This window comes from Zonotrichia leucophrys, chromosome 5, assembly GCF_028769735.1.
Source record: "Zonotrichia leucophrys gambelii isolate GWCS_2022_RI chromosome 5, RI_Zleu_2.0, whole genome shotgun sequence".
NCBI lineage: Eukaryota > Metazoa > Chordata > Aves > Passeriformes > Passerellidae > Zonotrichia > Zonotrichia leucophrys.
In genome coordinates this window covers 11,480,954-11,499,552 of record NC_088175.1, presented here as the reverse complement: position 1 = coordinate 11,499,552, position 18,599 = coordinate 11,480,954, and the positions used below count along the sequence as shown (strand labels likewise).

Sequence of the window (18,599 nt, the reverse complement as noted above, 5' to 3'; positions counted from 1 at the left end):
GACATTGAGGGGCTGAAGTGTGTCCAGAGAAGGGCAATGGAGCTGGGGAAGGGTCTGGAGCATTAGTCTGACATGGAGTTGCTGAGGGAGCTGGGGGTATTTAGCTTGGAGAAAAGGAAGCTCTGAGGGACATTATTGCTCTCTACAACTACCTGAGAGGATGTTGTAGCAAGGTGGGGGTTGGTTTCTTCACCCACATAGCAAGCAAAAGGTCAAGAGGAAATGGCCTCAAGTTACATCAGGGAAGGCTTAAGAATACTCTTATGGATACTAGGAAAAATTCCTAACTGAAACAGTGGTCAAGGATTGGAACAGGATGCCTGGGGAAGTGGTTAAATCACCATCTCTGGAAGTATTTGAAAGACACATTTGTGGTGCTTAGGGACATAGTTTAGTGTTAAGGGCTGCACTCTTGAAAGTGTTTTCCTACTTAGTTAGAACAGAATTACAGAATTATTTAAAAAGACAACAAAAAAATACAGACTTTAGTACAGAGGAGGAGGATGGAGAACCCAATGAACTACTCACCAGAAAGAGGATCTTTGCCAATCATTAAAACATTTGGTAAATTCATTACAATCAGCTGCTGAAGGACCTCCTAAACAAAAGAGAGCAACAGACAAAGTTCAGTGTGAAGGAATCCAAATCAATCCCACCACAAAGAATACAAAGCTCCATCAGTTACAAAGCTTTTAACATACTGCTAGGTCAGAGGTCACAAAAGGAAGCCCCACTTGAGAGAGGAATCACTATTTGAAGATAGCATCAGGTTGCAGAGCTAACATACACTAATCACTTCTTTTAACAATGGCTAATATGGAACTTAAAGGGTCCCATGGCACTAATCAGGATAAATGCATGACCATGCCAGGCACACCAATCATTCATGCCTTTACCCCAGGCATGACCTGTATTCATCTGATGTGCAACATACAGCTGCTGCCATGGCTCAGGGCATATAAATGCAGCTGGTTCAAACATACCTAAGCCACTCTGTGAAGTCTAAGTAACTCAAATAATTGGTCACATTATTCCATGGGTCTGAAAATTTAAGGATGGACTGGGGAAGTGGGTGTAGGGAAAAGCACTCGACCAGGCATCTAGCACTGCCCAGAGAAGCTGGATATAAAGTTCTAGATTTATTTGCATTGTTTTTAATCAGGAGTAAAACAGAATTAAATTATGTTCACTACATAATTAAGGGTCATTTTATTTTGGGGGAGATGACAGAAGGGAGATGTACATCAGGTTGAACATCTGAATGAGCATCTGTCTGAAGCTGCTCTGAAATCACAGAATGGTTTAAGGGGGAAGAAAGGCTACAAGTCCTGGGGCAGGTAAAATGTCTGAAGTTGTTCAAATAAACACATTGCAAAGGGGATTCTGTACAGTAATACAACCAGCCATGCAGCCCAGGAACAAAGAGCAGAGCAGTACAGTTGTTAGCCTTCATTTGCAGTTACCAGCACCCCCACTTGTGATGATCTGGATAAAACATTTTGCAGGTGGGTTTTTATTTCACATAAAAAGCCGGGGAGGAAAACAGTTGTGTGACTGAAACACTGTGCTGAGATCCAGGAAACAAAAGTTCACAGATACAGCTCAACCAAATGTTTGGCAGGTGCCTTCTTCCGGCTTGTCTCCACTTCCCAGACTACCCCCAGGCCACTGGAAGGGCACAGCATTGATACTTGCAAAGCATTCAGACCAGGGGGAAAAGCACCACAGCGCAGCAAAGTAACACACTTCCTGAAACAATCACCCATTCACCCTGACACTTCCCCTCCCAGCTACCCATTGTTATTTCTCTGCTTTTAAAGTTATACCGCAGGAGCAAAATTAAGCCTGATTGAAGGAGGAAATCATTCAGAGAGCCTGCAGCCTTTGATAAGCAATCAGAGTGCATATTTGAAAAAAATGTTTTGGACAGAACACATTTCATTTTTTTTCTTCTGATCCATACCAAAACACACTCCTTGTCAGAAAAAGTAGAAATATCTGTGTCACAGCTAATAGGATTTCTGGAGCTGTTAAGGAAAAAGATTCTATAGTCCTTTATGTAATGTAAAGCTTGGCTACTGCAGACCAAACATTCGCTGACTCATTAGCCAAATGCATTTTCTATTTTGGGCATTTGAGACACATTAAACAAAGTTTGTTTACTGTAACAGGTGCAAAATCTATTGGATGTAAGAGCACATGGCTGGACTGCAACATGTGCTATGACAACACAGCATGGCCCCGAGGCTTTAAACAAAAAAAAAAAACAAAAAAAAAAAAAAAAAAAAACAAAATCAGACTTTGCATATACTGAAGTTTAGAGCTTTAACCAGCAATTTCCATGGCAAAAAAGAGCAGAAAGAATTCTGCTTCCAGTCACCCAGCACGTGGAGCAGCACTGAGGCAGGAATGCATAAGGAATTTGCGTTGTCTTTGTGTAGCCATCAGATCTCTAGCTTTTTAACTGGCAGACACTAAAGACATTGCTGCTAACCTTTATGCTGTCAACATTCCCATGAGCTCCTCCTGCAAAATTATTTGAGTATACCACCCAACACAACCATGACTGAACTCCCTCATAATTGTCTGAGCTCAGTATCTTCTGGCAAGATTCTGACAGTCACTGAATAGAAGCTGAAATGGCCCCAAGCCTGGAAGAGTGATTTGTTAATTCAGATTGAAAGATTCTGATTGTTGCAAGATGTGATACTCTGGCCCGTTTATTTTTAAAGTAAAATATTTAAACAGATAATTATGTGTATTATTCTAAAAGCTTTTGCCTTCAGATTAGTGCTTGTGATGATAACACCTGACTTACAGTGCAGCTCACCAGCAGAGCTCAACACTTTATACAGGAAGGTCAGTGCCCCTGCTGTCTATTTTCAAACTCAGGAAAGCAAGTCAGAAACACAGTTACTTCAGTTTAATAAATTATCATCTGTGAACCAATGTACCAGTGAACCATCCACTCACACAATCACAAGCCTGAGATAGAACATGCCAAGGGAAAGCTCCACACTGATGAATTTAACTCAGATTTTATCCAGATTGAAACCCCAGAAAGTCAGTGAAGCTCAGCTGACACTCAAAGATGATGTGACCACGTGTCAGATTGATTGCCCAAGATCCCACATCTGGAAATAGAACTAACATCCTCCTCACCTAAAAGCAAATCAGGAATTCCTCAACTTCTATAATTTATCAATGTTTTCTTGTTTTCTTTCTCTGAAGCAGTAATAACACAGATTATTACACAATAAAAACATTTTACACAAGTAAAATGCTGTGCCTCAGCCTGGCCTCTCAGCTCCCCTCAGATCTTATAATTCCTCCTTGAAGACCCCATGAATTCAAACTGTGGCTTGAGGCAGGGAGCTGGGCTGTTTCCAGCCGGTGAGCTGGCACTAAGAGTCAAAGGGCCCCATGGACCCAACCATCTCCCAGGGTACAGCTACCCTGGGCATTGGCTTAACCTGGACAAAAAAAGAAACAGTAGATAAAATGGCCCATTTCCCCACAGGGGCAGCAAGCTGTATTATTGTATTACATATAAATGTTATGCTTGAAATCAAACACAGCTGTAAGACTGCAGCAGAGGCACAAATGGTGTGTGCAAATCCTTCTGCCTCAGGCAACCAGCATGGCTAGGGGCAACACATCCAGGCAGGAGCTGCTGGAGAGGGAAGCAGGGTTTTCACACATTTTAAACAGCCCACAGCAATCCAGAGCACCCTGGAGAGCAACTGTACAAGCAAAAAGTCTAATTCCTCCAGTGAGAAGCCTTGTAATCATTTTTACAGCACAACTAAAGCTTGGTTAAAACAGTAAAGGTTACAACAACACATGGTAAAAATGTCCCAGATTATTAAAACCATTCCAAACTGAGTTGCCAGGTTTACAGCTTAACCAACTCAGAAGCCAGCTACTGCAAGTCAGCAACCACCTCCCTCGGACTACAGTTTGGGAAAAAATAATGTTGGTATCAGAAGGGTTATTTAAGGAATCAAAACAAAGCCCTGTCAGTGCTCAGTGCAGTGCCTGTAGGTTTCTGAAATGCTCCTCACCCAAAGATCAGAATATTTTAAGCTTGAGGAGATTTGTCCAATATCTTTTGACAGCAGTAACGGTTGCAAGAATGGAGACTTCTAGGTAGGACATCCAACACCACGATCACAAAATATAAGGATCAGCAGCCAAGTCTTACACTCCTTGAGCCAGGCACCCAAACTCAGTAGATAAAGCCCACAAAGGTCTGAGCAATCAGTTACATGGCCCTGTACAGCCAGGGAGGGCTTTTCAAGGAAGGTCACACTGTGTGTTCAGACCTCGACTGCTGTGCTTGCTCACACAGACATGGAGCCTGAAGCTGGCTGGGACATTTGCGGTGCCCCAGGAACAAGAGGGACACTGCCAAGCCAGAGGTAAGCTTTGCTGAAAGCATCTAGGAGTGGTACACCAAGAAGTATCAGTGAGTTACCTAGAAATCCTAAGGTTAAACAAATATTAATGCTCTGTTTCTCTCAGCAGCCTTCTGCTGTCTGAGCCCCTGCTATGAACTTGCTTGACATTTGCAAGCTCTTTGCAATCACTTTTTTAAAAAGAAGCTTAAGACAAAATAAAGCCAAAATTCCTCCACATTGATTCACACAGTCAAGGGCCTTAGGAAAAATCAAGACACATACAAGATTAAGGATAAAATTCTAAGCACCAAATTAAGCATTTAGGCTTACTAAATGCATGAATAAACACATTCATTCCCTCCATCTGAAAGTTTCTAATCATTCCTGGAGTGCTGAGGCATATTCTACATCCTCTTCTTATCCCTCCAAGATCACCCACACCGGATGTTTGCTCTTTGCCTCAGATCCTCAGCAGAGATGCAGCGGAAGCTCTGCCTCTCAGTCTCCATGGTCACATACCAACATTCTATTTACCTGTAACAGGCTAAGTGGGCCTCTTGTAATTTTGCAGGAACAAAGTCTCCTTGGCCCATACTGTACTTCAATACATATTTGCTTCTTAAAAATACACATGCAACAACAGCATGGAATAAAATGGTCTTAAGGTATTATTCTTGGATGCACTTTTGTAGTCCCAATTTAAGTGTGCCAACAGATCTTGCAATGAATGAATTACTAGGAAAGGAGTAGGTAAAATTGTCCTTTTCATGGCTGAGACCCAGCAAACACAAGCTTTACAAAAAAACCTTTCCCTGCATTACCATACAGCCCAGCATTAATGTAGAGTAACTACTAGTTTCTCATGCAGAATTAAATTAACCTCTGCCTGAATCCTAAACAAGAAGCAGTACTAAATAAATTATGTAAGGACAGAGGCAGTCTAACAGTCATTGTAATTCAATGCTCAAGCCAAGCAATTCCATTTAAGTATATTGCTTAGCTATAAAATGCTAATTGCCCAGCTGACTGGGAGCCAAATGGTGCTTTCCTACTTAAAATGCCCATGAGGAAAAACCATCATCAGCTTTATTTATACCAGCAAAGGCAAACAGTACCTAGCCAGGGAATCTGGCTCACATTTTATCTGCAACTCAGGCCAACAGAGGAGGAAAGAAGAGTCCTATCTGTGCAGCACAGGCAACACCTTACTCTGATAACCTCGGTATGGATCTGATCTCACAAACATCCCTGGAGTGGGAAACATTTGGTGAAGCACTCAATCCTCAGAGAAGGTCTCAGCAGGAGTCAGTGGCCATCTGCACCAGCCCAACACCTCCTAGCAGCAGGATGGGGTGCCAGCTTTGCCCCTGCACATTTTAAGGGCCCTTTGGATGCTGCCACAAAAACAGGCTGGGAGCTGCATTTCCCAGGCAAAGTGCACTCCAAGGGACAATTAAACCTAAATTTTTTTTCTGGAATCAAAATTCTAAGGAAGAGCAAACATGCTAACAAACAAGCTTGAAAATAAAACACATTTTAAACAGCAATTTGTGACACAAGGGTTGCTTTTTTTTCCCCAAAGTTCCCAGTTTTGTATTAAAATAATAATGAAAAGCTATTTTCAGCCTACAAAGACATTATATTTTAGACAAAAAATATATTTGTCTTCCAATAGATGTAAACTTCATAAAGTTTGGGGGGGTTGCTGTAATTATCTGAGGAGTTATTAATGGTGACAGAGAAATCACAGCAAGATTCTGTGAGCTGTATGGCAGGGTCTTACAGAAGATTAGACAAGATGAAACAAGTTGTTGCCAGAAATTACAAGGAAGTAAAACACAAATGGTTTATTGACATGTTTTTCATGTACATCTTACCATGCAAGCAGGCCTGATGACACCATGTATGTGACTCAGTACTGTTTCCCTGCCAACACATTATATACATGACAAAATTTGATTAAGAACTTTGCTCATCTCTGCAACAATTGTACTCGTTATGTGATGGACTAGAGGATTAGCTGTCTTTAAATGGATTTTTTTTCCTTCTGAAAACCAGCAAATTACAAAGCACATTTCTAAAGACCCTTCAAGTGGAAACCCAAAAGCCACTAAAATAACTGTGGCCTCATCTGCTGAAAATAATCCGTTCTGACAATTGTAGACTGGAATCTCAGTGGGAGGGAATGTGAAGGAATCATACCTAGTCTTCATTATGCTCAGTCTGTGCAGGGTGCAGACAGCCAACTAAATGACAAAACTGTTATCAGTGTGTAAGTACACCATGTAAGAACAGATTTTATTTTTAACAATTACACATACGAGATTTGGATGGCATATAATAGACTATCACATAAAACCTCTCAAAATACCCAGAAGGACCCAGGCATAACCATCCACCCTATTCACTGCTCAGGTTTTGTTATTTGTATTCAAGTAGTGCAGAGGTCCCATCCAGGAGCAAAATCTCATTCACTGGAGCTGTACAAACAGTGAGGCATCCCTGGGACAAAGAACTTGTTATATCTACCCAAGTATCAGTAAACTACTAACAAGGGTGGGGGGGAAAGTAACAAGCAATGGAGGAAGGAAATGAAAATAAGATTCTGTGGCTATAATATGATTCACCATGTACATTCTCACTGCTTTATGAACTGGCTGGAGGGAACTACATCTCTCCAAATATCAGAGGGCATGGGAAGCAAAACAAGTCCTGACAAACACATTTTGCTTTAAGATGAAATTGTTCACAATGAACATTGTTCACATCACAAAAAAATCTATGTGTATTTAAATAAAGGTACTTTTATAGGACACAGTTTTACTTCTGGTTTAGTGGAATAAATAATGGAGAAGCTAACACACATCAGTCACACAAATTTTATTTTTTAATCAATCTAAATACAAAAACATTCATTTACTTCTGTACAATGACATGTATAGCAGTGGATTTTTTATCCTAGTTTCACTAACTCCAGGCTGAATCATCTCTGTTAATAAAACATACAGCCCTATGGTTGTGGCTAGTGGCAATATTGATTTGACCCAGAGAGTAGAAAATCCAATTGTGGAGCACTGTGCTTTCCTGCTTTTATTGCCAACAGCACCTTTGACTAATTTATCTACTTTTGCTGCAAATAAACAGCCTATTTGATTTATCCTCAACTTCTCTTTCCAATCATGTGCAAGTGACTACACATGTTTGTAATAGTGTCCTGACAAATTACTCTTGACTTGTATTTTATTTCATCTTAGATTTGTCCTGAGGTGGTTTATGCAGTAACAGGGAGCATGCAATGTTCTGTGTTAAAGGCTTGTCACTTGACATTACAAATCTAACCAGCTAAAATGCAACCCCATCTGTTGAACACACTTCCAGCTAATCTACAGTGGTCTCTAAGGACCAAATTCACCTTAATACAGTAAAAAACCACCACAGGCCATCAGAATAGACTTAAAGCACCACTGAATTCCCTGAAACTCAGCACCCAGCACACTCACTTGTTTTAAAAGGAAGTCAGTTTTTCCCATACTCTGGACATATTTTATTGGGATAATCAAGAAGTTTCATATCAAACTCTAAAAGTGAGCAACTGTATTTAAGCTTAACACTGAAGCTTGATACCAAAACACAAACACATCAGCCATGCAGAGCTCTGAGGTACAAACTCTGCTCCACTGCCCTTGATCACTGGAGTGAAAACAATTATATTATAATACAGCTTGTTATCAAGCAACAAACACCAACACAATAAAAGCTTCTCTAAGGAAGACTATGTGTAAGATCTGTTTTTTACCATTTCTCCTATTACATTTTGCCATTTTTCCTATCACAAGCATTTCTAAATCTTGGGAGGCTTATGTGTTTATATAAAACATACACAGCAAACACCTAACTGGGCACATGATAGCAGTTCACATAAAATACACTGGATTTCTTAACACAATTGCTATATGCCATGAAGAAGACCAAATTTATTCAACGCAAGGCAACTATATGGCAAGTTGTGAGGCTTACTTAGAGAGGTTCAGAACTAAAGATCTGTACAGCAACTTCAACACTGCAGTGGGGGTCCAGGCTTTGAAAATGTGCCAAGACTCTAAAGAAGCAGCAACCACCAAACTGACAATTATGACACAACTCCTGAAAAAGCAGCAGCCAAAAGTAAAGGAAAAAAGGAGTCAAAGATGGGAAGATGTAGGAATACTAGCTACACATTATAGCAATAATACTTTCCCAAAGATAAATAATGAGCAGGAGCTAGGTAGCACAAACGTATACTTTTTGTAATTTATTAGTACAAATATTGCTTTAAAAAGAACGTGTTTTCTTGGGGAAAACCCTAAAACAAACTGTTACTCCTGTGAGGGCACAGGGGCATGTGTAACAGGAATAATTTTGATGTTTCTCTAGTAAAAATATTGAAAAGCCAAATCAAAGCTGAAGTTAAAATATGAAAACAAATCTGTCAAACTAGAAAAAATTAATAAAGCAGAGAGGGGACAAAAAAATGGGATAATTTCATTATTTCTAGTATTATGAAAAACATTTTAGTAGCAAACAGAAGGCCTAACAGATGCAAACAACTATAAGGTGAATGTATGAGTCAAATTTCATCAGTGACTAAGGGTAATAGAAGTAAAACAAACATCAAAGTTGACTGTTACCAATCTGATACTCTTATGTCCTGTTTGAAGCAGGAACTCATGAAAAACCTTTGATCTACCTCTCAGTCACCAAACAAAACAAGCTGCTTTACCCTGCCACTCTTACTAATGCTGAGTAACATCCCACTGTCTCAGCCATCTTGCCTGCCATGGGGTCAGAGCTCACAGAGAAAAATATTTGTTAGCAAAAGGCTCCATGCTTTGCCTTCACTACATCCAAACATCCTCAGAGCTGCTCAAATATAAGGCAGTTAAAGGCTCAGAAACAAGCACAAACATGCTTGGTCTTCCCAGGATAATGCTCCCTGAACAAACAAGATTTAATTAATGTTACACTGGTAAACCATTTTCAGAGACCCAAATGGGTAGCACCGGAGAAACACAGAAAATGACACCTAGAAACTGAAAAACTCTAAACACATGGACAGTATTCATGAAGTGATGACCAACGGGAATTTTATGGGATAAACATTTAGGTTATTGCTAAGATCACTTTGAACTGCATGAAAATCTTTGTCTCTAACTCAGGAAACTCAGTGTTTCCAGAACAATTTTTTTCTTCCAGTGAAGAAAACGGTTGTGACAGTGCCTGAAGAATACCTGTCAGAGAACTGAGCAACTGGTGTGACAGCACTTGTCCTACTTTTCCCACCCAGCATGTTTATAAATATGAAAGGGAAAAAATCAATTAAGTTTAAATTATACCGACTAATTTCCAAAAGCTAATTTAAAGATTTTTAACCATGAGTCTCCACACAAGCTTGAAACTTGTGCTTGGGCAGCTTACATGCAACCTAGTATTGGACAACAAATTAATGTTTCAGGAAGCATGCACACAGTCACTGTGCCATCAGCTTATAATGTAACTGCAACAGAGAATGCAGCCTGGGCAAGAGGGGTCCATGAAGCATCTGCAGGTGACCATGCAAAAACCCATGCTGGATTTACAGAAGAGGGAAGTTTTCAGCTGGTCTGAAGAGGAGAGGGTACAGGGAACAAGCTGTTCTATCCTACAAGGATGCCTGATCCAACAGTATGGTGCTATGGGACAAATGAGGTGACTGGGGAAGGTTTTTTGGGAAGGTCTGTAAGTTGAAACCAAAGAGTCCATAATTGCTAAACATCTGATTATGTTAGGTGCTTTCTGCTACAACCACCTGATGGTCTCTTGCAGGCAAACTCCCATTACCAACCAGTTACCAAGGGCACTAAAAACTTAAGTACCATTAATGCAGAGAGAGTAGAGTCCTTGCAGTTCAGGCATGCCCCTCTCCAATACTCCTAAAAAACCTCTAAAAGGTATTACGACAGGTTAATGTTATAAGCTTTCCAACTACTTTGAAACAGAATTTATATCCAGCACATCATTACTTCAGTGTATCACTGCATTATCACTATAATCTAATTTACCCAATACTGACAAGTTCAACAAACACCCACGCATCCCTTGCCAGGTGCTTTGCCACTGCTGCAACAATCTCAATTTTTTTAAGTTAAGGGAGAAGCTTCAAGGCAGATTAGATGGGTCTCCCATGCACAAACATACAGTGGTGTTTCTCTTTGTAGCTAGTAGATTGCCCCAGGCAGGGAATTTTCAAGACCGTCAACATTTCTTGCACTGTACAGGTGGAGAAGCTGCAATAAGTTTCATGTGACTTTCTCAAGGTAACCAAGCACCCTTTGGAAGAAAAACACTCCTAGCATTTACTGTGATAATCAGTTTTACCATTAGCACTGAGTTGCAATAGAAGAAATAGAAGAAATAAAAGAGAAATAAAATAGAATAATAGAAGAAATAAAGGAGGAAAAGGAAGATTACCACGGAATCTAGCAGTGAATAAAACCAGAGGGAAGGAAAAGGAAGCCATGTCCTCAAAATAGCCACTGGGCTCTCATCGTTTCCTTTCTAGATTTTCTATGTTCATTTGTTTTCAAAGGCAAACAACCTTTCCATGTGGAAAGCTACTGCGTCCCCCTCGGAGGGGGGTACGGTACCTACGGAGAGCAAACACATGATTTGCAGTTGACACGGGGCTATTCAGAGTTTGCTGCCAGCAATTCGCACCTCGGCAAAGCCAGGTCAGGCGCAAAGCAGAGGCAATGGCCGGGCCGAGCGCAGCCTCCCTGGCTGACCCACCGTGCTGCCAGCGGGGAGGCGACAGAGGGCCCGTCCTCAGTCCCAGCCCACCGAGACCCCTCGCTGCCATCTGATCCCCTCGTAAACTGCCAGCCTGGGGCTGCCAGGGTAAAAAGCGATGGCGCTTCAGGATGCTGAGTGCTCAGCACCCACCCGAAGCACGCGGGTCCAGGAGGGGACCTGGGGCAGCTCCAGGACATCCATCCCAGGACACTGGGGGATTTGCCCTCTCCTGTGCCATCCCCATCTCACGTAAATTCACTTGCTGCCCCTGCCTTCCGGGCATCCCACAGTAACACAAATACTGTCCTCTAACAAGAAATGGATATACATATATATGTGCATATATGCATCTGAATACATGTACACATACTGAGTTTTGTGTATATGTGTTTCTGCTATTTGTCCCGCCTACCACTCCGGTATTATTCTAACTGCTCAGACCAGTAACAAGCAAAACCCTTCTGGAAGCCCCATGTAATTTGTTGTAGGCAACTGTCCCCCCACATTCAATCATTTGGAGTCCCCACAGCTCAACAGCAAGAGCATCAGGAATCTTGCCCCACACACACAGCAGCAACAAGGTGGCTTCCTAAACACACAACACTGAAAAGGCCGCTAAAGGCTGCTAAAAGGCCGAAAAAACACACTGTGACACGTTGTATACTTGATAAAATTTAACGTCAGTCTTTCATGGTGAGGTCAGTTATCCAACTTACCTCAAGTCTGAGAACTCACACCAAAAAATAGTTGCTACAACACTTGCTTTAAAAAAATGAACACATGAACACTTCGAACAAATATGGAAAATCACAGCACAAGGTGCTGTGGTACATCAAAACTTTACATCTGCAATCATCAAATTCTTCTTTATGATGAATTCACCCCCTATACACTTACAAACCCCACTCACCTTCCACATTCTATTTCACAGATGTGCAAGAGAAAGACATTAAAAATTAATGCTGAAAAGCCATGAAGCCACACTGAGTCCACAATTCAAAGAGCAGTTAGCATCACAGGATAGCAAAGATCTCCTTACTGCACAGCAGGGGAAATACTTCACAAAAAGAGAGTTATAACCAAAAATAGATAAAAGGAAAAAATCCCTTCCAACAGCTGCCACAATTTCACCTATACACAGAACAGGAAATAGCCAATATCCCTGTGTGGTAGCTGCTAGGCAAAATTTACTTATCAATGGTAATCCAGGCTATGCATTCACACATATATGCATACTTGCTCATGCAAACATTCTCTCAAGAAGAACTTTCAGTCTTGCCAGAGCTTAACAGTGCTCCTTTAAGTATCTGAAAGGACTGATTAACCCTGCTTAATACAATCTGTGTAATCTGCTGTGAATCTTGCAGATAACTCATAACTGTTAACATTAATTAACTCAGCAGAGCTTTACCCTTCTTGCTCCCCCGCCAGCCTCATAGCACAGAGCTCAGTTTAAGCATTCTTTTACTACAGCCCTAGCAGACAGTTTCTGTATCAGAAAACTCAGTTAAATAATGACACTGTTTTAAGAGAAGACTTTTCCCCACATTTTATACTTCTTCATTATTGATCAGTAGTCACAGCTCACACTCAAAGCATACAACTTCCTGGAAATACCCACAATAAGAGAAAAAATGTAAAGGATACTGCTGCATCTTTATGCTATCTGTGAGAGAAACAGACATCAGCTGTGTCACTGTGTTATTACTAACATTTCAGATAAAGCAACTTCTAACACCACTATGCCAGTTTTTAGGCTTCTGACCACTGATTTTTTTTTATATCAACAAAATACAGTTTTCTTCTAAGCTGTGATGTTTAGCATTTTCCTGATGTCAATCTATCATACAAAAGTCTCATTTAGAGCTGAAAGAAAAAGCAACTTTCAAGACCTTGTATTTACAGAGGAAAACCATAAAAAATGGTCACAAAAAACTCAAAGTCAGCAAGGGCCCCCAAACACAAGGAGATGCCTTGGCTATAGGTAGAAAAAGTAGAACTATGCATACTACCACCCCCCTTCTTTATCACAAGTACCATTTTTTATACCATACTACTTAATTTTCAGTGTCCTTGAAGGGCACACAAAGGTGGCAGGCATGTATGGTTCTCAGCAATTTCCAAGCTGCCTCGCACGTGGCTCATATCCCTTACCTCCACCAGCAGAGCTCAGGTTTATTATTTAAGCAACATAATGGAGGGAAACCCAATATGAAGTATCAAGTGACTTGGAGCTCCCTATCAACCAGATCACAAAACAACAGCAGCGCAACCTTATGAGCTGGGAGCAGAGGAGGGGACAGTAACCCCCCAAAAATTGCTCCAGGCAAGAGAAATTCAAGCCTCGGGCTGCAAAGAACAGCAACACCTCCCATCCAGCACATCTGGGCTGCACTGCTCTGTAGAAATAAAGATTATTAGTATTTCAGAAGATATAGGTTATAAAAACGTTTATATTGTTGTTGCATCTACTGAGTACCAGATCTAAGCCTAGCAGCACTCAAAGCATGCTGAAACCTCCTTGGGGGTGTGGAAGAAGTCTGATTCCTAGAAGCAGCTTCCAATGAAATTTTCAGGGACACTACAATCAGAAAAACGCAGCACAAGCAGTATTTTATCTACAAAGACAGTGTTTACACCCTTCACCTGCCATAGAACCTTGGCAAGGAGTTCCACTATAAAACATAAAAAGGAGCCATGCAAGCTCCACTGGAAACTCTGGAATGACAATGATGTTAAATGCTGGAATAAGGACTATCTTCCTCTGGTTTAGTAGCAGCTTTTCAAAAAACTTATTAAAATGGCTCTGCATCATTGTTTAAACATACTTCGGTGGAGGCATCGAATTACTCTGACAAACCAGTTTGTCTCAGAGTACCATGAATTAGTTCAGTGATGAATGGCCCATCAGAAACTGGAGCCCTATGGGAACTGGCGCAGTCACTCACCAAAAGAATGTTACGGTAAAACAAATGCAAACCTATAGTAATGGTCTGCATTTTGAAGCTGGGCATCCAAACTAATGGTCTTACTTCACACTGCTCAGAAAACATGCAGCTCCCACAAATTATAAAGGGATAAATAGATGCTTACGACCTGGAGGAAGCAATTAGAGAAATCCAGCAGTTATAATACAGTACCTTAACACAAGTCTAGGTACTCTGGCACCTCAGTTACAGTACCCAAATCCACTGTTCCTTAAAGTCCCAGAAAACAGTTTGTATTTTCACAACATTAAGATACTCAGTAAATACTGGGTGCTAAAATCAGGCATTTTAGTTTGAACCTCCAAACAAGCAATTTGTTTTGACAGTGGAAATATGCAGATGATCTGCTAAATTGAAGATTAACACACTGTAGTAAAGACCAAAATTTCCCCCAAACTAAATTTGTATTCACTGATGTTACTTTATAAACAGCAATACAAAAACAGGCACAACTGAAACTAAAAAGAGCATTTGCTGCATTTCAGACTAGTAGATACATGATTCCTTGTGAATTTTGACTGGAAGTCATTCTCACGAGGTAGAGGGAACAGGCCCTTTGAAATTGGCTCAGCACAATGCAGGCAGGAACTAAGCAAACTTCTTCAAACAGCTCTGCCAACACCATTCAGCTCCAAGCTGCAAAACTCCTGCTGTTTCAAACTTAGGGCCTCCTGTGAGCAGACTGCTGATTACACCAGGTTGTATGGCAGGTTTTTGATATGTGCTCAGGACAGAAGAATAAGAATGAAACCTGCCCACTAGTCATGTTAAATACAAGATTTCACACCAGACTGAAAGAAAAGGACACTTTGCCATCTATTCATTCCCTTGCCCTCCGTTTAAAGGAAAATTCATTGTACACTGTACACATGCCCTGTTCAGAGTGCATAACTCATGCAAGCATTACTGGACACACTGCTATCACAAAGATAAGTGGGAGACAGCACCATGCCAACATCTTATCTCCAAACAGAGGAGATATGCTCAGTCAATAAAGCCAGAGTGCTGAAATGCAGGGCTGCAGCACATTTAATGGGGTCCTTTATCCCCAGTTATGCTTGCACATTACAGAACATTTGGAGCAGACAAGGAACAGGAACTCCAACAATTCCACAGGCATCTTTCATATTGGTTTTTATGACACCAATCCAGAGGAATCAAACTTGTACAGGTTTCTGTGAATTTTTTCCAGGGGAGCCCCTTGGGTATGACCCCAGGCAAGGAAAGAGCAAAGGCTGCCACAGCAAGCAGCAGCCAGGTCACCGCACACCTCGCTGCACACACCCCACCCCCAGCCATGTGTGCCCGGTGCCATGGGGAAACAGCAAGGGAAGAGGAAGATATAGGATCTGTAAAAAGCTCTCCCTTGTTCCCATAATACTTGGTTTTTTATTTATGAATTTGAGCAAAGAGGCCTTTTCTGTCTAATCAAGTGCAATCCCCTTGCTGCCTTGTAGTATCACAGCTGTGAGTCCCTTAATTGCATCTTTAGTATGCAAAAGGTAAAAATGCTCATGAAAAGATGACAGGAAAGGCTTGGCTGCTTGGTCATAAACATGGACACGAGGGTTTTTCCTTAGGGAATGGCCAGTACAGAAATCAGATGTTCAGAATATATTTCTGGCCATATGGTTCAAAGTGATGAATAATGTGCTTCAGAAAAGAAGGATGACAAAAATAATACAGCGTTGCAGTAAAGCACCAAATTAAACAAATAACAGGTGGTGACTAAAAGTGCATTTTTAATGAGCATCTCTTTATGAATGCACACAATGCAAAGTGCTTTCGACTGTTTTGTAACACACCACTCCTCATTATGGACTAAAAATATCTCAGTTATATAGAGCCAGATGTATAAATTCTTACTCTATGGACATTTCATAGAATTTATTTCTGTGAGATTTGACAGCCAAGCAACAGGAACTTTAAATTCTGAACTCTTAATACTCACCAATTCTTTAATTAACACTTTTTTCACTAGGCAATTTTTTTATTAAATGCTGATGTGTGTTTTAATAAACTTTGATGTGTTTACAGTGCGTCTGCCTCATCTAGTGTTCTGCTCTTCACATGCATGTAATTGAGGAAGACAGCAGTCCAGTGGTTAATACAGAAGACAATGTTTGAATTCCTGAATCCAGACAGACATGGAACACAGATCCACAGCAGTTCTTCAAAGTGAATTACTGCCTTCCCAAGCTCTTCCCAAACCAGCCTGCATAAAATCCAGTGGCCAAGAATGAGACACTACTCCATACCAGGAGGAACTGCTATACATCTTATAACTCCTATAAAACATCTTAGGAGTCAGGGTTACTTACCCAACTGAGAGAAAGCTAGAGAAAACATTGCAGAGACAAGTTACCCAAGAAGGCAAGACTAGTTTAAATGGCCCATTTCTGCAATGGAGGAAGTCTCAGAAAGAATGTCAGGCAGTTAATGCAGTCAGGAAATGAGAGTTTGTGGTGTTAGAGCTGCAGTGTAATGAAGTATGTGCAGCTAAATCTGTAGCCTGCTTTGTCTCACCAGAAGAGCAATATTATCTCAAGGATTGTGGCAGCAGTTTAAGTGGTTACTCAAGCCTGAATCCTCCTGCATGAAGGAAGGTCAGTGTTACAGAACATGAAAACAAATGTGCTCCTCCTCTCAAGTGCAGCTGTCTTGTTAATCTCAAAGATGACATATTCCTCATGTATCAGTCACCACTTTAAAGCCTGATTCATACAGACAGACTTAGGAGCACATGGCAGGTTACTATTTCAGCAGGTTGCTTAAATCTGCAATGCATAATACTCCTTGTAATTCTTAAATGCTTTACTCCTCAAGGGCATACAGCCTATGTTTTGGGAACTGGAACAGACTTGCTCTGAATATCAAAGAAAAATTAATGACTTGTCATTAAAAAGGTGAGAGGAAGTATTTAAACTCTACCCTCTTCTAGCTGGCTCCTTGGAAGGACAATTTTTAAAAATTATTATTTTTCCCTTTTAATAGTTGTTTTGATGATATGCTAAAAAAAGAAACAAAAAAGGCTTGTCCCCACTCTGCAAACAAATTATTTTAGGTGCCTGTGTATTTAATATTGCATTACATTACTCAGTATGGTTGCTCTGTTAAGCACAAACTTTGATGGCTTCCCAAGTGCCAGGAAACCAGTTCATTCATAATTTCTCTGATACAGCAGCAGTGTGTGCCAAATATGTGGAATTCAAAAGGGCCTGTATCACACAGAGAGAAAGATGATTAAACAAACTGGAAGTGCTTAAACTGACTAACAGTGCAAAAACCTTCCTCTCCCCCCAGTAAGAGCAGTGAGCTCATCTCAGTTAACACCAAGAGCCAAATTCTAACTTTTTATTAACACACAGCTTCCCTAAGGCCTTAAGATTTGCATCACAGCTTACAAAAATTTTAAAATCCTTTCCTAATTTAAAACTAGCAGAAGGAGTCTAGAATATCCCTCTAGGAGACTCTTTGGAACACCTAGTAAAGCACTGCACTTCCATCATGACATTTGAATGTTGCTTCACATAGACAGGGAGTAATTAAATGACATGCCTTATGCCAGCCAGCCTGATACCAAAGGGCCAGATTATTCTGAGATAAACTGAGGATCATGAGTGTTTGTGGGGAGGAGATGCCTTGTTGAAGCAGATGTCCATGGCTGCAATTCTCAACCACTGCACTTAGGGGAGGAAAATCTGTTCAGTGAGAACTTCCTTTTGTACTGCAAGATGGCAAAGCTGGGGTTTCCAGAGGCAGGTGGGTGCCAGCACTCCAAGGGAACACACACAAACCGAGCTCCCTGTACCTCACTGGGGTCTCTGCTTCCTGTGCCTGAGCTCTTGTGCTGTGCCCCACAGGAGCCCAGCTGGAAAGGCTTTCTGCCCTCCACAGTCACGACACACCCAACAGACAGAAAACCAGTCCTTAGAACATGGCATTTATCTGACAGAAGGCTTGTGCTGCAAGGGCCCAGAATGTGGGAAGCTGTACCTTCAGTCTGTACAGATTCATGCTTTAGGAAGTCAAAGTCACCATCAACACCAGCATATCTACCTGGCAATAAAGCAAAGATTTCAAAGTTCAAATCCAACAAATGGCATTGTATCTCAGATGTCCCCCCTCTCCCAGGTAAATCTATCAATATCTAGTGTGCAGATATTCTGGGGTCTTCTCCTCTGACCACTGCTCCATTTAATTTATTTCATGTTCTTATCTCACCTGAGTTACACAGATGTACTTTAATACCACTTTTCCTCATTTTGTGAAACTATCTCTTTTCTTACAAGCAGCCTGAAATCTTTCATTTGGGACAAGTTAAACTTTCATCTGACGGCTAAGAAAGTAGAAAAAGGTTTTTTTTTTAAAAAACAGAACCCTAGTTGAAAGTGGAGTAAGACAA

The 18,599-nt window shown here is 40.9% G+C and overlaps 1 protein-coding gene across 3 annotated transcripts in view; it reads right to left on the bottom strand.

The window, feature by feature from the left end:
• CCDC88C (coiled-coil domain containing 88C) overlaps nucleotides 1-18,599 on the bottom strand; it is a 97,675-nt gene that overhangs the window by 59,052 nt on the left and 20,024 nt on the right. For all 3 annotated transcript variants that reach the window (XM_064713710.1, XM_064713712.1, XM_064713711.1), the window contains exon 4: nucleotides 529-598. In XM_064713710.1, the coding sequence (XP_064569780.1) occupies nucleotides 529-598 (70 nt within the window). The remainder of the gene's footprint in view (nucleotides 1-528; nucleotides 599-18,599) is intronic.